General features: G+C 48.2%; 1 protein-coding gene across 2 annotated transcripts in view; it reads right to left on the bottom strand.

Annotated features, from left to right (window-relative positions):
• LOC134927977 (transmembrane protein 14C-like) overlaps positions 1 to 21,853 on the bottom strand; it is a 28,478-nt gene extending 6,625 nt beyond the window's left edge. The window contains exons 1-2 of one of the 2 annotated variants that reach the window (XM_063923139.1): positions 21,720 to 21,853; positions 18,574 to 18,650 (exon numbers count right to left, since the gene is read on the bottom strand). In XM_063923139.1, the coding sequence (XP_063779209.1) occupies positions 18,574 to 18,649 (76 nt within the window). In that variant the 5' untranslated portion in view covers position 18,650; positions 21,720 to 21,853. The remainder of the gene's footprint in view (positions 1 to 18,573; positions 18,651 to 21,719) is intronic. The other variant, XM_063923140.1, reaches the window with a different exon arrangement.
• Positions 21,854 to 23,173: the final 1,320 nt, after the last annotated feature.

Raw genomic sequence — 23,173 nt, 5'->3', positions numbered from 1 at the left:
TGCTTGTTAATGCAAATATCACATGCAGTCAATGTGGCCACAACCCAATTCATAAAAACGTGCAGAAATGGTCAAGAGATTCAGTTGTTATGTAGATGAATCACCAGAATGGGGAAGAAAAAATAGGATTTTAATACCTACCGGTAAATCCTTTTCTCTTAGTCTGTAGAGGATGCTGGAGTAACATCAAGAACCGTGGGGTATAGACGGGATCTGCAGGAGACATGGGCACTTTAAGACTTTCAAAGTGGTGTGGCCTGGCTCCTCCCTCTATCGGGTGGTCTTCTGTTTGCCGGCGGTCGGGCTCCCGGCGCTCAGTATACCGGCGCCGGGAGCCCGACAGCCGGAATACCGACAATTATTTTCCCTCGTGGGGGTCCACGACCCCCATAGAGGGAGAATAAAATAGTGTGGCGCGCGTAGCGCGCCACCGTGCCTGTAGCGTGGCGAGCGCAGCGAGCCCGCAAGGGGCTCATTTGCGCTCGCCAAGCTGTCGGTAAGCCGGCGGTCGGGCTCCCGGCGCCGGGATGCTGGTCGCCGGGAGCCCGACCGCCGGCCAGCCGTAGTGAACCCCCTCTATCCCCCTCCTCCAGACTCCAGTTTAAGGAACTGTGCCCAGGGAGACGGACATTTAGAGGAAAGGATTTATTGTTAAACCACGGTGAGCATCTACCAGCTCACACCTCAAGTATGCCGCAGAACGTGGCATTCAATAGAACCCAAGCCAATGGCATGACGAATTTGCAGTATATGCCGACACAAAAACCGTAACACAACCAGTGTGTAACCATAGTCAATATCTGCAGATACAGTACGCAACGGGACGGGTGCCCAGCATCCTCTACAGACTAAGAGAAAAGGATTTACCTGTAGGTATTAAAATGCTATTTTCTCATACGTCCTAGAGGATGCTGGGGTAACATCAAGAACCATGAGGTTATACCAAAGCTCTAGAACGGGCAGGAGAATGCAGATGACTCTGCAGAACCAATTGAACAAAGTTGAGGTCATCATCGGCCAAGGTGGCAAACCTGTAAAAAAATAGCCAGTTTGCTAAACAGCTGCTCGGCAAAGTTGCTATGCCGAGATCCCCCGGTTCACCGGCCCGGATGAGCCCACCTGTCAACAGAATGGGCCATCACGTATTTCAGTAACGGCAATCATGCCGTGGAATGAGCAAGCTGAATCATACCACAGATCCAACGCGTAACGGTCTGCATGGAAGCAGAGCACCAAATCTTGTTGGGAGCCAACCGGACAACAGAGCCGGTGCTCCTAGACGGCGCCGTCTTGGCGACATGCATTCTCAGAACTCTGACCTCCTGCAGAGACTTTTGACTCAGCGAAGGCGTCAGTAGCCACTGTTGGTAGGAAGTGTTGACGAGTTTCCAACTCTGCTCTATCTTCATGAGAGATCAAATAAGGTCCTCCTCGAGACCAGGTCTCTAAGACAGACACTCGCCTTGCGCATGCCAAGGCCAACCTGACGACCACTTTCCAAGTGATCGAAGGAACTGCAACACCACGCTAAAGATTCCACGGTGCCACCGGGTGTACAAATGGAGGTTGGATGTGCAATACGCCTTTCACGAAAGCCTGAACTTCTGGAAAGGAGGCCAATTTTTGAAATTTGTACTTTTAACTGAGACCAACATTAGGTCCTCATCCACACCAGCTTGTAGAAAATAAGAATTTACTTACCGATAATTCTATTTCTCGTAGTCCGTAGTGGATGCTGGGAACTCCGTAAGGACCATGGGGAATAGCGGCTCCGCAGGAGACTGGGCACAAAAGTAAAGCTTTAGGACTACCTGGTGTGCACTGGCTCCTCCCCCTATGACCCTCCTCCAAGCCTCAGTTAGGATACTGTGCCCGGACGAGCGTACACAATAAGGAAGGATTTTGAATCCCGGGTAAGACTCATACCAGCCACACCAATCACACCGTATAACCTGTGATCTGAACCCAGTTAACAGCATGATAACAGAGGAGCCTCTGGAAAGATGGCTCACAACAATAATAAACCGATTTTTGTAACAATAACTATGTACAAGTATTGCAGACAATCCGCACTTGGGATGGGCGCCCAGCATCCACTACGGACTACGAGAAATAGAATTATCGGTAAGTAAATTCTTATTTTCTCTGACGTCCTAGTGGATGCTGGGAACTCCGTAAGGACCATGGGGATTATACCAAAGCTCCCAAACGGGCGGGAGAGTGCGGATGACTCTGCAGCACCGAATGAGAGAACTCCAGGTCCTCCTCAGCCAGGGTATCAAATTTGTAGAATTTAGCAAACGTGTTTGCCCCTGACCAAGTAGCTGCTCGGCAAAGTTGTAACGCCGAGACCCCTTGGGCAGCCGCCCAAGATGAGCCCACCTTCCTTGTGGAATGGGCTTTCACAGATTTTGGCTGTGGCAGGCCTGCCACAGAATGTGCAAGCTGAATTGTACTACAAATCCAACGAGCAATAGTCTGCTTAGAAGCAGGAGCACCCAGCTTGTTGGGTGCATACAGGATAAACAGCGAGTCAGATTTCCTGACTCCACCCGTCCTGGAAACATATTTTCAGGGCCCCGACTACGTCCAGCAACTTGGAGTCCTCCAAGTCCCTAGTAGCCGCAGGTACCACAATAGGCTGGTTCAGGTGAAACGCTGAAACCACCTTAGGGAGAAATTGAGGACGAGTCCTCAATTCTGCCCTGTCCGTATGAAAAATTAGGTAAGGGCTTTTATAGGATAAAGCCGCCAATTCTGAGACACGCCTGGCTGAAGCCAGGGCCAACAGCATTACCACTTTCCATGTGAGATATTTTAAGTCCACAGTGGTGAGTGGTTCAAACCAATGTGATTTTAGGAACCCCAAAACTACATTGAGATCCCAAGGTGCCACTGGAGGCACAAAAGGAGGTTGTATATGCAGTACCCCCTTGACAAACGTCTGAACTTCAGGAACTGAAGTCAGTTCTTTCTGGAAGAAAATCGACAGGGCCGAAATTTGAACCTTAATGGACCCTAATTTTAGGCCCATAGACAGTCCTGTTTGCAGGAAATGCAGGAAACGACCCAGTTGAAATTCCTCTGTAGGGGCCTTCCTGGCCTCGCACCACGCAACATATTTACGCCAAATACGGTGATAATGTTGTGCGGTTACATCCTTCCTGGCTTTGATCAGGGTAGGGATGACTTCATCCGGAATGCCTTTTTCTTATGATTCTCAGTACCTTGGGTATGAGAGGCAGAGGAGGGAACACATACACTGACTGGTACACCCACGGTGTTACCAGAGTGTCCACAGCTATTGCCTGAGGGTCCCTTGACCTGGCGCAATACCTGTCTAGTTTTTTGTTGAGGCGGGACGCCATCATGTCCACCTTTGGTTTTTCCCAACGGTTCACAATCATGTGGAAGACTTCTGGGTGAAGTCCCCACTCTCCCGGGTGGAGGTCGTGTCTGCTGAGGAAGTCTGCTTCCCAGTTGTCCACTCCCGGAATGAACACTGCTGACAGTGCTATCACATGATTTTCCGCCCAGCGAAGAATCCTTGCAGCTTCTGCCATTGCCCTCCTGCTTCTTGTGCCGCCCTGTCTGTTTACGTGGGCGACTGCCGTGATGTTGTCTGACTGGATCAGCACCGGCTGACCTTGAAGCAGAGGTCTTGCTAGGCTTAGAGCCTTGTAGATGGCCCTTAGCTCCAGGATATTTATGTGAAGTGATGTCTCCAGGCTTGACCACAAGCCCTGGAAATTTCTTCCCTGTGTGACTGCTCCCCAGCCTCTCAGGCTGGCATCCGTGGTCACCAGGACCCAGTCCTGAATGCCGAATCTGCGGCCCTCTAGAAGATGAGCACTCTGCAACCACCACAGGAGAGACACCCTTGTTCTTGGGGACAGGGTTATCCGCTGATGCATCTGAAGATGCGACCCGGACCACTTGTCTAGCAGATCCCACTGGAAGGTTCTTGCGTGGAATCTGCCGAATGTGATTGCTTCGTAAGAAGCCACCATCTTTCCCAGGACCCTTGTGCATTGATGCACTGAGACTTGGCCTGGTTTTAGGAGATTTCTGACTAGCTCGGATAACTCCCTGGCTTTCTCCTCCGGGAGAAACACCTTTTTCTGGACTGTGTCCAGGATCATCCCTAGGAATAGAAGGCGTGTCGTCGGGATCAGCTGCGATTTTGGAATATTGAGAATCCAACCGTGCTGCCGCAGCACTATCTGAGATAGTGCTACCCCGACTTCCAACTGTTCCCTGGATCTTGCCCTTATCAGGAGATCGTCCAAGTAAGGGATAACTAAAACTCCCTTCTTTCGAAGGAGTATCATCATTTCGGCCATTACCTTGGTAAAGACCCGGGGTGCCGTGGACAATCCAAACGGCAGCGTCTGAAACTGATAGTGACAGTTCTGTACCACAAACCTGAGGTACCCTTGGTGAGAAGGGTAAATTGGGACATGTAGGTAAGCATCTTTGATGTCCAGAGAGACCATATAGTCCCCTTCTTCCAGGTTTGCAATCACTGCTCTGAGTGACTCCATCTTGAATTTGAACCTTTGTATGTAAGTGTTCAAGGATTTTAGATTTAAAATTGGTCTCACCGAGCCGTCCGGCTTCGGTACCACAAATAGTGTGGAATAGTACCCCTTTCCCTGTTGCAGGAGGGGTACCTTGATTATCACCTGCTGGGAATACAGCTTGTGAATGGCTTGCAATACTGCCTCCCTGTCTGAGGGAGACGTCGGTAAAGCAGACTTTAGGAAACGGCGAGGGGGAGACGTCTCGAATTCCAATTTGTACCCCTGAGATACCACCTGAAGGATCCAGGGGTCCACTTGTGAGTGGGCCCACTGCGCACTGAACTTCTTGAGACGGGCCCCCACCGTGCCCGAGTCCGCTTGTAAAGCCCCAGCGTCATGCTGAGGACTTTGCGGAGGCGGGAGAGGGCTTTTGTTCCTGGGAACTGGCTGTTTGCTGCAGCCTTTTTCCTCTCCCTCTGCCACGGGGCAGAAAGGAGGCGCCTTTTGCCCGCTTGCCCTTATGGGGCCGAAAGGACTGTGCCTGATAATACGGCGTCTTCTTAGGTTGAGAGGCTACCTGGGGTAAAAATGTGGATTTTCCAGCAGTTGCCGTGGCTACCAGGTCTGATAGACCTACCCCAAATAACTCCTCCCCCTTATAAGGCAATACTTCCATGTGCCTTTTAGAATCCGCATCACCTGACCACTGCCGCGTCCATAAACCTCTTCTTGCAGAAATGGACAGCGCGCTAACTCTTGATGCCAGTCGGCAAATATCCCTCTGTGCATCACGCATATATAAAAATGCATCTTTCAAATGCTCTATAGTCAGTAATATACTGTCCCTATCTAGGGTATCAATATTTTCAGTCAGGGAATCAGACCACGCCACGCCCGCACTGCACATCCAGGCTGAGGCGATTGCTGGTCGCAGTATAGCACCCGTGTGAGTGTATATACATTTTAGGATATTCTCCTGCTTTCTATCGGCAGGTTCCTTTAGGGCGGCCGTATCAGGAGAGGGTAGTGCTACCTGTTTAGACAAGCGTGTGAGCGCTTTATCCACCCTAGGGGGTGTTTCCCAACGTGCCCTATCCTCTGGCGGGAAAGGGTATGATGCCAATAACCTTTTAGGAATTATCAGTTTTTTATCGGGGGAAACCCACGCCTCATCACACACTTCATTTAATTCCTCGGATACAGGAAAAACTACAGGCAGTTTTTTCTCACCAAACATAATACCCTTTTTAGTGGTACTTGTATTATCAGAGATATGCAATACATTTTTCATTGCTTCAATCATGTAACGTGTGGCCCTACTGGAAGTCACGTTTGTCTCCTCATCATCGACACTGGAGTCAGTATCCGTGTCTGTGTCTGCCATTTGAGGTAACGGGCGTTTTAAAGCCCCTGATGGCGTTTGAGACCCCTGGACAGGCACAAGCTGAGTAGCCGGCTGTCTCATGTCGTCAACTGTCTTTCGTAAAGAACTGACACTGTCACGCAATTCCTTCCATAAGCTCAGCCACTCAGGTGTCGACTCCCTAGGGGGTGACAACTCTATAATAGGCAATTGCTCCGCCTCCATCTCATTTTCCTCCTCAAACATGTCGACACAATCGTACCGACACACCGCACACACACAGGGAATGCTCTGATAGAGGACAGGACCCCACTAGCCCTTTGGGGAGACAGAGGGAGAGTATGCCAGCACACACCAGAGCGCTATATATAAACAGGAATACCACTATAAAACGTGCTTTTCCCTTTATAGCTGCTGTTATTATTAGAAACTGCGCCAAATTAGTGCCCCCCTCTCTTTTTTACCCTTTTCTGTAGTGCAGGACTGCAGGGGAGAGTCAGGGAGACGTCCTTCCAGCGGAGCGGTGATGGAAAATGGCGCCCGTGTGCTGAGGAGATAGGCTCCGCCCCCTTCTCGGCAGCCTTTTCTCCCGCTTTTTGGTGAGTTCTGGCAGGGGTTAAAATACATCCATATAGCCCTGGGGGTTATATGTGGTGTATTTTCGCCAGCCAAGGTGTTTACATTGCTGCTCAGGGCGCCCCCCCCTAGCGCCCTGCACCCTCAGTGACCGAAGTGTGAAGTGTGCCTGAGTAACAATGGCGCACAGCTGCAGTGCTGTGCGCTACCTTGTTGAAGACAGATGTCTTCTGCCGCCGATTTTTCCGGACCTCTTCTTGCTTCTGGCTCTGTAAGGGGGCCGGCGGCGCGGCTCTGGGACCGGACTCCGAGGCTGGGCCTGTGTTCGGTCCCTCTGGAGCTAATGGTGTCCAGTAGCCTAAGAAGCCCAAGCTGGCTGCAAGCAGGCAGGTTCGCTTCTTCTCCCCTTAGTCCCTCGATGCAGTGAGCCTGTTGCCAGCAGGTCTCACTGAAAATAAAAAACCTAAAACTAAACTTTCACTAAGAAGCTCAGGAGAGCCCCTAGTGTGCACCCTTCTCGGCCGGGCACAAAAATCTAACTGAGGCTTGGAGGAGGGTCATAGGGGGAGGAGCCAGTGCACACCAGGTAGTCCTAAAGCTTTACTTTTGTGCTTAGTCTCCTGCGGAGCCGCTATTCCCCATGGTCCTTACGGAGTTCCCAGCATCCACTAGGACGTCAGAGAAAATGGAGAAAACGTCTTAGCTGAAATTCTTCCGTAGAAGGCTTCTTGGATTCATATCAAGACTCCTATATTCTCCAAACTATGTGGTTACGTTTAGACGTTACTCCTTTCCTAGACTGAAGAAGTGTGGGAAAGACTTTACTGGGAACACTCTTTCGGGCTAGGAATCCGGCATTCAATCGCCAATCCTTCAAACGCAGCCGCGGTAAAACTTGATACACGCACGGCTTTCGCAGCAACAGATCCTTTCGTAGATGAAGAGGCCCGGGAACTCCTATGAGTAATTTCCAAAGATTTGGATACCAAGCCCTCCTTGGCCCGTCTGGAACAATGAGGATCTCCTGAACCTTTGTTCTTCCTATGACCTTCAGCCCTTCTGGAAAGAGTGGAAGCGGAGGGAATACATACACCGACTGAAACACCCATGGTGTCACTAGTGCGTCCACTGATATTGCTTGGGGTTCCCTCTGGCTTCTGCCATTTTTGCTCCATTTTTCGTTTGTAGAAAATCGCTGTAAACGGCCCTTAAAACTAGACCATTATTGTGATGACAAGTTTTCCAACTTGACCCTCTTCCTTTGAAGTTTTTTCCCCCTGTGTAACTGCTTCCCAGCCTCGGAAGCATGCATCCGTGGTCACTAGGATCCAGGCCTGGATCCCGACCCTGCGCCCCTTTAGGAAGTGAGAGCTGCGCAGCCACCACAGGAGTGAGATTCTGGCCTTGAAAGCCAGGATTATCCTAGGTGGGAACCGGACCACTTGTCCAACTGGACCAGAACACCCTGGTATGGAACCTGCCAAACGAATGTCCTCGTTGGCAGCAACCATCTTTTCTAGCCACCGAATGTATTGACACTGTTGTAGGTCCGACCCGACTCTGGATCCACAGAGCCTCTTCCACCGGAAGAAAACCCAAACTATCATTAGTTCTGTATCTAGTATTATCCCCAAAGCGGACAACCGTGTCGGTGAAACCAACAGGTATGTTCGAAGAACTGTCAGGGAGAATGCAATGCTTTCCCCACTTGGTTACTTGATCTCGCCATAATCAGGAGACCAGCCCAGTACGGGATAAATGTGACTCCTTACTATCCAAGGAGAACCATCATTACCGCCATCACCTTTGTGAAAATGGCAATGACAATCCTGAATTGCAAACCTCAGGTAAGCGTAACGCGGAAGAAAACCGTAAGTAGACCTCCTTTATCCTTTTTCCAGATTGGAGATCACTGCCCTGAGAGACTCCATCTTGGATTTTGAATTTCTTTAAGTAGAAATTTAGGAATTTCAGATATAGGACAGGTCTGACCGAGCCGTCCGGCCTCAGGAGGACGAAGAGGCTTGACGAACAGCTTTTTCCCATTGTGACGGGGACACCAGGACAATGACCTGATCCTGACCCTTGCATTGCGTCGCATACTACCTTCCCGTCCAGAGGAGAGTCGGTAAGGTCGATTTGACAAGTCGGTGAGGGGAACCGTCTGGAAACTTCAGTATGCCCCCTTGGGACACTATTCTTAAAAACCACGGGTCCCAGTCCGTTCCAGGACTGACTGAAGAGTTTTTAGACGTGGACCCACCGGTGTGGGCTACCGCAAGAGAGACCCAGCGTCCTGCTGTGGACGTGGCAGAACAGAGGATGATAACTGGACCTGTGATCTTGAAGAGGTTGCTGACCTCTTCCCTCTTCTCCTTCCTCAACCTGCAAGGAAAAGGGGGGCCTGTACCTATTATGCCGAAATGACTGCATCCGACAATGATGCTTCATCATCCGTTGTCAGGGAACATAGGGTAAGAAAAGGTAGACTTACCAGCGGCATCCGCCGAGATCAAACTAACTCGGCCGTCACCAAACCAGGCTTTACCTTCATAGGGAAGAAACTCCATTTTCTCCTCGGAGTCCGCATCAGCATTCCATTGGCGACTCCATCACAGCCTCCTAGCCGAAACCGCCATGGAACTGGCTCGCGTACTCCCTTGTAGTCGCATAGCAGTAAACTGCAGTGTCCCAGATATGACCCAACTTTCGGAATATCTCATCTCTCCCCAGGGTATCTACGTCGGATGACAAGGTAACCGACCATTTCTGAATACTACCACTCCCCCATGCGCATGTAATGGCAGGTATAATTTACGCACGTGTGGACACCTAACTAGAATATAACGTAGCTTCCTGCATACGATCCTATGTGACAGGGCCCCGTGCAGAACAGGGGGGGAACTCCCACCTTATCCTCTCCGCGACGGGAAAAGAATAAACACTCGGAATCCTCTTGAGGATTTGAAAACATCTGGTCAGGGCTGACCCAGACTTTTTTTCCCAACAGAGCGCTCAGCACAAGAGAAGGAGGAGCTTTACCTCAGCATTCATCATAAATTTCTATATTATATATATATATATATATATATATATATATATATATATATATATATATATATACACATACACACATATATACATAGGAGACATGGGCACTTTAAATAAGAATTTACTTACCGATAATTCTATTTCTCATAGTCCGTAGTGGATGCTGGGGACTCCGAAAGGACCATGGGGAATAGCGGCTCCGCAGGAGACTGGGCACAAAGTAAAAGCTTTAGGACTAGCTGGTGTGCACTGGCTCCTCCCCCTATGACCCTCCTCCAAGCCTCAGTTAGGATACTGTGCCCGGACGAGCGTACACAATAAGGAAGGATTTTGAATCCCGGGTAAGACTCATACCAGCCACACCGTACAACTTGTGATCTGAACCCAGTTAACAGCATGATAACAGAAGGAGCCTCTGAAAAGATGGCTCACAACAACAATAACCCGATTTTTGTAACAATAACTATGTACAAGTAATGCAGACAATCCGCACTTGGGATGGGCGCCCAGCATCCACTACGGACTATGAGAAATAGAATTATCGGTAAGTAAATTCTTATTTTCTCTAACGTCCTAGTGGATGCTGGGGACTCCGAAAGGACCATGGGGATTATACCAAAGCTCCCAAACGGGCGGGAGAGTGCGGATGACTCTGCAGCACCGAATGAGAGAACTCCAGGTCCTCCTCAGCCAGGGTATCAAATTTGTAGAATTTAGCAAACGTGTTTGCCCCTGACCAAGTAGCTGCTCGGCAAAGTTGTAAAGCCGAGACCCCTCGGGCAGCCGCCCAAGATGAGCCCACTTTCCGTGTGGAATGGGCCTTTACAGATTTTGGCTGTGGCAGGCCTGCCACAGAATGTGCAAGCTGAATTGTACTACAAATCCAACGAGCAATCGTCTGCTTAGAAGCAGGAGCACCCAGCTTGTTGGGTGCATACAGGATAAACAGCGAGTCAGATTTTCTGACTCCAGCCGTCCTGGAAACATATATTTTCAGGGCCCTGACTACGTTCAGCAACTTGGAATCCTCCAAGTCCCTAGTAGCCGCAGGCACCACAATAGGTTGGTTTAAGTGAAATGCTGAAACCACCTTAGGGAGAAATTGAGGACGAGTCCTCAATTCTGCCCTGTCCGTATGAAAAATTAGGTAAGGGCTTTTATAGGATAAAGCCGCCAATTCTGATACACGCCTGGCTGAAGCCAGGGCTAACAGCATTACCACTTTCCATGTGAGATATTTCAAGTCCACAGTGGTGAGTGGTTCAAACCAATGTGATTTTAGGAATCCCAACACTACATTGAGATCCCAAGGTGCCACTGGAGGCACAAAAGGAGGCTGTATATGCAGTACTCCCTTGACAAACGTCTGAACTTCAGGAACAGAAGCTAGTTCTTTTTGGAAGAATATCGACAGGGCCGAAATTTAAAACCTTAATGGACCCTAATTTGAGGCCCATAGACAGTCCTGTTTGCAGGAAATGCAGGAATCGACCCAGTTGAAATTCCTCCGTAGGGGCCTTCCTGGCCTCGCACCACGCAACATATTTACGCCAAATACGGTGATAATGTTGTACGGTTACATCCTTCCTGGCTTTGATCAGGGTAGGGATGACTTCATCCGGAATGCCTTTTTGCTTCAGGATCCGGCGTTCAACCGCCATGCCGTCAAACGCAGCCGCGGTAAGTCTTCGAACAGACATGGTCCCTGCTGGAGCAGGTCCTGTCTTAGAGGTAGAGGCCACGGGTCTTCCGTGAGCATCTCTTGAATTTCCAGGTACCAAGTCCTTCTTGGCCAATCCGGAGCCACGAGTATAGTCTTTACTCCTCTCCTTCTTATGATTCTCAGTACTTTTGGTATGAGAGGAAGAGGAGGGAAGACATACACTGACCGGTACACCCACGGTGTTACCAGAGCGTCCACAGCTATTGCCTGAGGGTCCCTTGACCTGGAGCAATATCTGTCCAGTTTTTTGTTGAGGCGAGACGCCATCATGTCCACCTTTGGTTTTTCCCAACGGTTTACAATCATGTGGAAGACTTCTGGGTGAAGTCCCCACTCCCCCGGGTGAAGATCGTGTCTGCTGAGGAAGTCTGCTTCCCAGTTGTCCACTCCCGGAATGAACACTGCTGACAGTGCCATCACATGATTTTCCGCCCAGCGAAGAATCCTTGCCACTTCCGTCATTGCCCTCCTGCTTCTTGTGCCGCCCTGTCTGTTTACGTGGGCGACTGCCGTGATGTTGTCCGACTGGATCAATACAGGCTAACCCTGAAGCAGAGGCCTTGCCTGACTTAGGGCATTGTAAATGGCCCTTAGTTCCAGGATATTTATGTGAAGTGACGTTTCCATGCTTGACCACAAGCCCTGGAAATTTTTTCCCTGTGTGACTGCTCCCCAGCCTCTCAGGCTGGCATCCGTGGTCACCAGGACCCAATCCTGAATGCCGAATCTGCGGCCCTCTAGGAGATGAGCACTCTGTAACCACCACAGGAGAGACACCCTTGTCCTTGGAGACAGGGTTATCCGCTGATGCATTTGAAGATGCGATCCGGACCATTTGTCTAGCAGATCCAACTGAAAAGTTCTTGCGTGGAATCTGCCGAATGGAATCGCTTCGTAAGAAGCCACCATCTTTCCCAGGACCCTTGTGCACTGATGCACTGACACCTGGCCTGGTCTTAGGAGTTTCCTGACTAGGTCGGATAACTCCCTGGCTTTCTCTTCCGGGAGAAACACCTTTTTCTGTACTGTGTCCAGAATCATCCCTAGGAACAGCAGACGTGTCGTCGGAATCAGCTGCGATTTTGGAATATTTAGAATCCATCCGTGCTGTCGTAGTACTATTTGAGATAGTGCTACTCCGACCTCTAACTGTTCTCTGGACCGTGCCCTTATCAGGAGATCGTCCAAGTAAGGGATAATTAAGACGCCTTTTCTTCGAAGAAGAATCATCATTTCGGCCATTACCTTGGTAAAGACCCGGGGTGCCGTGGACAATCCAAACGGCAGCGTCTGAAACCGATAGTGACAGTTCTGTACCACAAACCTGAGGTACCCTTGGTGAGAAGGGCAAATTGGGACATGGAGGTAAGCATCTTTGATGTCCAGAGACACCATGTAGTCCCCTTCTTCCAGGTTCGCTATCACTGCTCTGAGTGACTCCATCTTGAACTTGAACCTTTTTATGCAAGTGTTCAAGGCTTTCAGATTTAAAATGGGTCTCACCGAGCCGTCCGGCTTCGGTACCACAAACAGCGTGGAGTAATACCCCTTTCCCTGTTGTAGGAGGGGTACCTTGATTATCACTTGCTGGGAATACAGCTTGTGAATGGCTTCCAATACCGCCTCCCTGTCGGGGGTAGACGTTGGTAAAGCAGACTTCAGGAACCGGCGAGGGAGAGACGTCTCGAATTCCAATTTGTACCCCTGAGATACTACCTGCAGGATCCAGGGGTCCACTTGCGAGTGAGCCCACTGCGCGCTGAAATTCTTGAGACGGGCCCCCACCGTGCCTGAGTCCGCTTGTAAGGCCCCAGCGTCATGCTGAGGACTTGGCAGAAGCGGGGGAAGGCTTCTGTTCGTGGGAAGAAGCTGTCTGTTGCAGTCTTTCCCCTTCCTCTGCCCCGGGGCAGATATGAGTGGCCTTTTGCCCGCTTGCCCTTATGGGGACGAAAGGACTGAGCCTGAAAAGACGGTATCTTTTTCTGCTGCGAGGTGACTTGGGGTAAAAAGGTGGATTTCCCAGCCGTTGCCACCAGGTCCGATAGACCGCCCCCAAATAACTCCTCCCCTTTATACGGCAATACTTCCATATGCCGTTTGGAATCCGCATCCCCTGACCACTGTCGCGTCCATAATCCTCTTCTGGCAGAAATGGACATCGCACTTACTCTTGATGCCAGAGTGCAAATGTCTCTCTGTGCATCTCGCATATATAGGAATGCATCCTTTAAATGCTCTATAGTCAATAATATATTGTCCCTGTCCAGGGTATCAATATTTTCAGTCAAGGAATCCGACCAAGCCACCCCAGCACTGCACATCCAGGCTGAGGCGATTGCTGGTCGCAGTATAACACCAGTATGTGTGTATATACTTTTAAGGATATTTTCCAGCCTCCTATCTGCTGGCTCCTTAAGGGCGGCCGTTTCTGGAGACGGTAACGCCACTTGTTTTGATAAGCGTGTGAGCGCCTTATCCACCCTAGGGGGTGTTTCCCAACGAGCCCTAACCTCTGGTGGGAAGGGATATAGTGCCAATAATTTTTTAGAAATTAGCAGTTTTTTGTCGGGGGTAACCCACGCTTCATCACACACTTCATTCAATTCATCTGATTCAGGAAAAACTACGGGTAGTTTTTTCACACCCCACATAATACCCCTTTTTGTGGTACTTGCAGTATCAGAGATGTGCAAAACCTCCTTCATTGCCGTGATCATGTAACGTGTGGCCCTACTGGAAAATACGTTTGTTTCTTCACCGTCGACACTGGAGTCAGTGTCTGTGTCTGGGTCCGTGTCGACCCACTGAGGTAACGGGCGTTTAATAGCCCCTGACGGTGTTTGAGACGCCTGGACAGGCACTAACTGAGCTGCCGGCTGTCTCATGTAGTCAACAGTTTTCTGTAACGTGCCGACACTGTCACGTAATTCCTTAATTACGGCCATCCATTCAGGCTTCGACTCCCTAGGGGGTGACATCACCATTATATGCAATTGCTCCGCCTCCACATCATTTTCCTCCTCATACATGTCGACACACACGTACCGACACCCAGCACACACACAGGGAATGCTCTGATAGAGGACAGGACCCACTTAGCCCCTTGGGGAGACAGAGGGAGAGTTTGCCAGCACACACCAGAGCGCTATATATGTATAGGGACAACCTTACAATAAGTGTCTATCCCTTATAGCTGCTTATATCTGTTATTTTGCCAAATAAGTGCCCCCCTCTCTTTTTTACCCTGTTTCTGTAGTTGCAGGATGCAGGGGAGATTCTGGGAGCCTTCCTACCAGCGGAGCTGTGTGGGAAAAATGGCGCTGTGTGCTGAGGAGATAGGCCCCGCCCCCTTCACGGCGGGCTCTTCTCCCGCTTTTTTCTGGAAAACTGGCAGGGGTTAAATACATCCATATAGCCCAGGAGCTATATGTGATGTATTTTTTGCCAAATAAGGTAAATTCATTGCTTCCCAGGGCGCCACCCCCCAGCGCCCTGCACCCTCAGTGACCGAAGTGTGAAGTGTGCTGAGAGCAATGGCGCACAGCTGCAGTGCTGTGCGCTACCTTATGAAGACAGGAAAGTCTTCTGCCGCCGATTTATGGACCTCTTCTTGCTTCAGCATCTGTAAGGGGGCCGGCGGCGCGGCTCCGGGACCCATCCATGGCTGGGCCTGTGATCGTCCCTCTGGAGCTAATGTCCAGTAGCCTAAGAAGCCCAATCCACTCTGCACGCAGGTGAGTTCGCTTCTTCTCCCCTTAGTCCCTCGATGCAGTGAGCCTGTTGCCAGCAGGTCTCACTGAAAATAAAAAACCTATTTAAACTTTTACTCTAAGCAGCTCAGGAGAGCCACCTAGATTGCACCCTTCTCGTTCGGGCACAAAATCTTAACTGAGGCTTGGAGGAGGGTCATAGGGGGAGGAGCCAGTGCACACCAGCTAGTCCTAAAGCTTTTACTTTGTGCCCAGTCTCCTGCGGAGCCGCTATTCCCCATGGTCCTTTCGGAGTCCCCAGCATCCACTAGGACGTTAGAGAAAAGTATATATAACACTACACCGAAATATGAACCACTACTGACCTCTTGTGGTAAAATCCATACTGTAAACATAATAATTTGTCTATATAAAATATATATATTCAATGCAGCCGGGTGACGGGGGGAGTGAAGAAACTTCACTCCCCCGTCACTGTCCCTCCGCCGCCGGGTCGCCCGTCAGCCGTATCCGCTGTCGGGCAGCTCAGCGTCAGATCGCCCAATGTGTAGGGTCCATTAGTCTGGCAGCACTGCAGACTAATTTGTGATGTTAGTTTAGGGCATGCACCAGTCCTAAATCAATTGATGTACATTCCCTCTCTACAACTGCAGTAATTTAACATCTCCTAGAAGCAGCATTAAAAACTGATTCACTGTGAAAACAATATTAGCATGGTTATCAATAACACAGTGAAATAAGTGTACAGGCGCGGGATTCATTACTACTAATGCGGTTACAAGTTATGGAAAAATCCCTTTTCAGAAAAAGTATTGCCATGCCTAGGACATCCTAATGTATAAAATGACTCCCGTCTTGCTCTGCACTGACCCTTGTATATGGGATGCAGTTAGCATCCCGGCACACTGGGTGCTGGAGGTCAGGTGACCAACGCCGGAACCCCGACCGACGGCATCCCGAAGGTAAGTATCAGGGTGTGGGTTAGGAGAACGCACCACAGGGGGTGGTGTTTAGCCGTAGTTGCCACCCCCTGTGTCTTTAGTTCTAGCCGCCACGCCAGGTGGGTTAGGGTAGGGGCCAGGGAGGGGTAAATGAATTATCCCGTCCCTTGTCGGCATTCTGCTGTCAATCATGTGACTGTCTGCATTCCGTCTGCCGGCATGGCTTATCACACACTGTTCCTTGTCTAGTAGTCCTCAGTGATTGACATTGCTTTTCAGGTGTAGTAGCCTCCTAGTTAAAAGAGACTAGTTTATAATTTGGTCTCTTAAACCATTTGTGGTATACCAAACTGTACAGGTGTTTATACAAATTTCAGGATCTACTATCTGGAAATCCATTAATCCGAAATAGAGAGAAAAAAAACTAATGCTTTTCAGTAATGACATACACACTAGACATTTATTACACTGCTCTCCACTCATTCTTCCCTCCCCCTGTGACCCTTCTTCATATTTAAGTGGTAGATGGAGAGGGTGTCATTGATTGACTGATAGCAAAGTGCTGAGTAACTTCAGAACTTCACCACAACTGCACACGATCAGAGACCTGGAGGAGCTGCTTGTGTCTGATACCAGGATCACCCATGTTATTACATGGGAGGGGCTGGCTGTGGCAGAGAAGTTATAGGGGCAGTTGGATATAATGCCAGTGGAGACTAGGTATGGGTGCTAGTTGTGGGGGATTAAATTACAGAGGCAGGCGATGGAGGAATGTGAATAGCAGCATATTTTTATGTTATGGCTAATAGTAAAGGTTGGCTAATAACAATAGTTATGTTTCTGACATTTGCCACTAATAGATACCACCAATAGTTATTTAAAAAAAAAAAAAACATATCTATACAGTATATCCATATAGACAATGTCTGGGGGCGCTAAAGTACAATCAATTATACATAGAGTTGATCAAATTTATTTTTTTCTCCAGGTACTGTACAGACAGGACTTCTTTCCTTTTCTTGGATTTCCATAGTAGATAGAAATTGTTCCAAATGGTGCTCCTAAAAGGGGTACACCCTCTCACAAGAGACATTTCAGCCAACAGCCTAATTAGTCTATAGAAAATATTATTTTCCATTAAAACAGTATAACCATACATAAGAGCGCTTGTGTCCCATTGTTACTGTGGTAATACAGCTTTAACTGTTTAAATGTACGTGCAAACTTTAAGTAAAGCTATATATTTTTAAAATGATACTGCACTGTTTGTTTTTTTTATTACGGGATTATAAAATACCCTTGGGGAAGGGTAAAGAGGGCAGCAGCGACGGCTTAAGATTAGCTGGATTTATATTAAGCACTTTATTATTAAAAAAAAAAAAAAAAAAAAAAGGAAAAACTATGCCTATGATTTGCGCTTGAGAAAAAAAAATGATATTAGTGACGTGCGGTAAGGTGAATCAGATCCTTTCCTGTCATACTACAGTATAGGCCAGAGTATTGACTATGTAATGTATATGAAAAATATACAAACGACATTATAAATGTCTTCTTTGTATTATTCTAATCATTTTCATAGTCAAAACTCTGGAGTAAAACGTCTACAGCTGCATACACACGGTGCGATTTTCCGTGCGATATGGACTATATAGTCCATATCGCACGGAAACATATTGCATATCGCACCGTGTGTATAAGCTTGCGATGCCGATGCGCCGTTCCACGGGATCGGCTTTGCAAGAAAATATAGTGGGTGCAGGCGGGGTCGATACCGTCTACGTGCCTCCAGGCACAATATAGTTAGTATCGGCCAAAAGCCTGCAGCGCACCGTGTGTATGCAGCTTATGACAGGTGAGGCAGTGACTCCCCTGCCTATCTTTTCCACACATCTCTGATCAACACTCACCAAATATCCAGCAGTATATACTGCTGCACCTGTGTATAATGTCCACATGAACCATTGGGCTCATATATTGCATATACATAAATCTGGCTCTGGTAGTAGCTAGTGCCGCCCAAACAATTTACCACACCGCGATAGACAGATAGACAGATAGACAGATAGACTTATTATTAATAATAATTATTGATGGTATCTATTATTGCCAAATGTCAAATACAACTATTGTTATTAGCCTGACACTATTAATATCTGCCATTAGCCATAACATATAAAAATATGCTGATACTCACATTGCCTTCCCCTGTAATCCCCCACAACTAGCACCCATACCTAGTCTCCACTGGCATTATATCCAACTGCCCCTATAACTTCTCTGCCACAGCCAGCCCCTCCCATGTAATTACATGGGCGTTCCTGGTATCAGACACAAGCAGCTCCTCCAGGTCTCTAATTGTGTGCAGTTGTGGTGAAGTTCTGAAGTTACACAGCACTTTCCTATCAATCAATGACACCCTCTCCATTTACCACTTGAATATGAAGAACGGCCACAGGGAAGGGACTTTATAAATAAATGAATGCTAATAAAGAATAATTTTAGCATCTCATTACCAGTTAACAAGTCTCCCATTAGACAGTGATATACTTAAGATAAATAGGACTTTTAAGTTCTTGGTTCAGAATAACATAATAACATTTAGAAACAGATGAAATATTATATATATATATATATATATATATATATATATACACACACACAAGATTCTTACAACACAAAAACATACCTGCCTTTACATAGCCAATAACTCCTCCAGAAGCAACCAGGGCTGCATAGCTGAAACCAAACCACTCTATGCCCATTCTAAAATAGAACACATCATTATGTTAGAACAGTATAACCAGGACTTTATAGAGGTGCAGTCAAGCTTTCCCTTCCTTTTTTTGTCCTAGATGTGTCCACATTTGTCCCACTTTACACTGCTATGTCCTGATGTTATCAGATGTAAGCTGTTGACAAATAGAGTCAAAATGGAAATACGTGTCAAGCCATAAGTATAGTGCATCGGAAAGTATTCACAGCGCTTCACTTTTTCCACATTTTGCTATGTTACAGCCTTATTTCAAAATGGAATAAATTAATTTTTCCCCTCAAAGTTCTACACACAATACTCCATAATGACAACGTGAAAAAAAGTAAATTTCTGCAAATTTATTAAAAATAAAAAAACTAATGGGCCCTACAGACATGCCGATCCGCCACCGAGGTGCCCGACGGCCGACCCGGCGGCGGGGGGGCAGTGACGGGGGGAGTGAAGTTTCTTCACTCCCCCCGTCACGCGGCTCCATTGAAGGGCAGGCAAATATGGACGAGATCGTCCATATTGGCCTGCATGCACAGCCGACGGGGGACCAGCGCATCGTTCATCGCTCGAGCCTCCACACAGAAATTTATGAACGAGATCGTTCATATCTTTCAAACAAATCGGCATGTGTGTAGGGCCTATAAGAAATCACATGTACATAAGTATTCACAGCCTTTGCCATGAAGCTCAAAATTGAGCTCAGGTGCATCCTGTTTCCACTGATCATCCATGAGATGTTCCTACAGCTTAATTGGAGTCCACCTGTGGTAAATTCAGTTGATTGGACATGATTTGGAAAGGCACACACCTGTCTATATAAGGTCCCACACTTGACAGTGCATGTCTGAGCACAAACCAAGCATGAAGTCAAAGGAATTGTCTGTAGACCTCTGCACAAACCTGGGGAAGGGTACAGAAAAATATCTGCTGCTTTGAAGGTCCCAATGAGCACAGAGGCCTCCATCATCTGTAAATGGAAGATGGTTGGAACCACTAGGACGCTTCCTAGAGCTGGCCAGCCGTCTAAACTGAGCGATCGGGGGATAAGGGCCCTAGTCAGGGAGGTGACCAAGAACCAGATGGTCACTTTGTCAGAGCTAAAGCATTCCTCTCTGGAGAGAGGAGAACCTTCCAGAAAGACAACCATCTCTGCAGCAATCCACCAATCAGGCCTGTATGGTAGAGTGGCCAGACTGAAGCCACTCCTTAGTAAAAAGCACATAGCAGCCCGCCTAGGACTGAGTATGGAAACCACTGCTCTAATCTATAGTTTAATACATTTAAATAATCTCTCTACTAGGCTAGGCTATACTTTGCGCTCTAAATGCACCAATAATATTCGAGTCCTAGTTATGAGTTTCATGGTTAACTTTCTATATCCACTGATACATATATTAATAGATCATGATTGTAGTTGGTCATGTACTGCATCTTCAATTTGTTTTTACTCTAAGATCCCAAAGCAGTCCTGAAGGCACCCCAACAGTCCAGGTTTTAGAAATATCCCTGCTTGTGCACATATGGTATAATCAAACTGACTGAGGTACTAATTAAATCACATGTGCCTTAAGCTGGGTACACACTAGATGACGTGTATACACAGCGATGTCGTCAGCGGCGGGTCAGGCCTCAGCAAGTGGGCTGGTGATATCGCCCGTCGGGCACGCATCGTCAGCGACATAGTGCAAGCACACTAGGCGATATCATGATGGGATGCGTTGGTATCGGCCACATCGTTCACTTTATAGTCTAGTGTGTACCCAGCATAAACATGGATAGCCTTAAAACATGGACTGTGTCAGGGTGTCTTGAGAACCCTGTTTAGGAACATCTGCTCTAAGGAACTCTGCTTATGTTACATATAATCCATGTGTTTAATTGTTATGTACACTGTACAAGTCTTCCTGGCACAGGTTACTGAGAATGGTTGTCAATGCTTTTTACTTGGTTGTATAATACACATTGCTACTTTCATATTTTTAAGTATTGTTTAAAAAGGGAAGCACTTACAATACCGCCAGTTGGGATCCCGGCGGTCACAACACAAACACCAGAATTCCGAGAGGGGGTGAAATACCGCTGCCGGAATACCGGCGAGACAAGCTATTCTCCATCTGTGGGTGTCCACGACACCCATAGAGGGAGAATATAACCTGGGGCGAGCCACCATGCCCACAGCGTAGCAAGCCCGCAAGGGGCTTTCTATCGCTTGCCCCGCTGCAGACAGGAGCCTGCTGTCGGGATCATGACAGCCGGGATCTAGCCAGCAATTTGTACATATCCCATTTACAAATGCCGTTAGAAGAGAGGAAGTTACTGGCTTATACAGCTGCTTATGCAGACCAGTTTATTCATACTGATAGACGAGATAACATTAGGTAGCACAATGGAAAGATACTCAACATGCAGGCTTCCATTTGTTGTGGAACTACACATGGCAGCATGCCATACCACAGTTTTGCTATTAGGGAATGCTAAACCTGTGGCAGGGCATGATGGGATGTGTAGTTCCACAACATGTTGAACACCCCTAGACCAAAGTAACAGCCAAATGGAAAAATACATCTGAAACCCCCTATATAAGTGACAGACCAGTCAGTCAGGGTGCATGTTTGCATCATAAGTTGCTACCAATTTACAAAATAAAAAATGAAAGCAAACAGTCCCATGAATGTGTACAGACCACTGTGCTGCCTAAGCCTCTGACCTCGCCGTGACTGCGCCTACACATACTGCTGGGGACTCATTTATGACCATAAGAAGTGAATATCTGCTGTACTGTCCCACAAGAAATGTGCTTGGCCCCATAAGAGCACACTAGCAGCATATGACCCGGATCCGGGCCTACACACACAGCCCCGCCACATGTCAGGGCCGATAGGACATCTCCCAGTCCTTATCCTGCACAGCAGGCACACACAAGAGCAGCCCCGGTTACCGAAGGGGGTCACTGATTGCCCTTCACAGCGCCTATGTTACACAAGGCTGCAGGTATAGCAGCGGCGCCCGTGCTCTCCTGTCAGTGTCCCCGGCCTGGCTGCCCGTGTGACTAATAACCTCACACTCACCTGACAGCAAGTGGGACGCCGCTCGTGTACGTACACTACTGATCTGCGGGAGGTCGGCAACGCCAAGTCTTACACGCACAACGCTGCTGCTACACCAGTGTATACAAGGTTGGTTCTATATCGGAGTGGCTGAAGGGACCTTGTGACGTATTGAGGGAGGAGCTACGTCACCAGGGGGAGGAGCTACGGGCGAACAGGGTACCCGAAAAGTACCCTCGCTGCTGCCGAGGAGGAGGACACTGGTGTAATCACATGACATTTCACAGAGTCACGTGACTATGTAACCTGAATCCTGCCCACCCATGATAAGCACTGGCAGCAGTTTGGTGATGCTGTTGTGAGGAGAGATAGAGGTAGTGCAGTGGTTCTTAAACTTATTTAGAATCACCCTTCTAGAGTATCACAATTTTTTTCACGGCACTCCTAGGCCAAAAGTTTTTTATTGAGAAATGTAAAAATAAATATTACATTAAGTAGATTGTGTTTATATATCTATATATAAGGTCCATACACACTGTGAGATTCGGGCCAGGGCTGTCTTTTCGTATGGGCTCAATGGGCTCTTGCCCAAGGGCCCTAGGCTGATAGCTGAGGGTCCTCTCTTTCCAGGGGTACCAGATTTTGAAAATCAGCCCTGGGGAACCGGAGATATCCGACTTGAAAGCAATGGTCCCCATCCAAGCCTGTTAATTGCTCTTCCCAGCCAGATATCTCAGGTTCTGTCTGACTCAAGGCCCATACACACTGGGCGATTTTGAGCTGAAAGCAGCTCTCTTTTGGTGTGTTGAGCTGCTTTCAACTCAAAGCCGCCCAGCGTGTATGGACAAGCGATGAGTGGTGAGTGCAGATGCGCGCTCCCGCTTCATCGCTGGCAGCCGCCATTCATCTACTGGTATTACCAGTAGATGAACGGTGGGGTGAGCGGCTTTCCATAGCGTCCTGCTATGGAAAGCCGCTCACCCCCGCTGACATCGCTGGGCAGGGGGGAAAAGCGCTCAGTGTGTATGCACTGAGCGCTTTTCAGCCCAGCGATGTCAGCAATCATCGATGTGCATACACACTGGGCAAAAACACCCAGTGTGTATGTACTTTTACAGTTTTTCTGTGGGTATACTCCAAAAGCTGGGACTCTCCCCTTTTGGTGGACACTGGCAGCTTGTCTCTACTATGCCCAGAACCAGAGATATCAGCCTACAAGCAGCTGGCCCCTGCTCCAGCTCCACACGCCTAATACGCAGTTTTATATTTTCATTAGTGAATTGCTCTGGCTCCTGAGCTCTGATCCTTAAGTTCACAGTACCTCCTGAAAGGTGGGACACTCTAGTTTTTAATCCCATTCAAAGTTAAGAAATCTATTTTCAGGAATTTGAGATATCTGCAGTCAAGCAAGCTGCCCTCCCACCTGAAAATTATGAATATTAAGCCCACTCCACTATACACCCTCCCCTACGTAT

Source organism: Pseudophryne corroboree, chromosome 5, assembly GCF_028390025.1.
Source record: "Pseudophryne corroboree isolate aPseCor3 chromosome 5, aPseCor3.hap2, whole genome shotgun sequence".
Taxonomy (NCBI): domain Eukaryota; kingdom Metazoa; phylum Chordata; class Amphibia; order Anura; family Myobatrachidae; genus Pseudophryne; species Pseudophryne corroboree.
The sequence above is the reverse complement of the archived record's forward strand: the minus strand, read 5'-3'. Positions and strand labels throughout refer to the sequence as shown.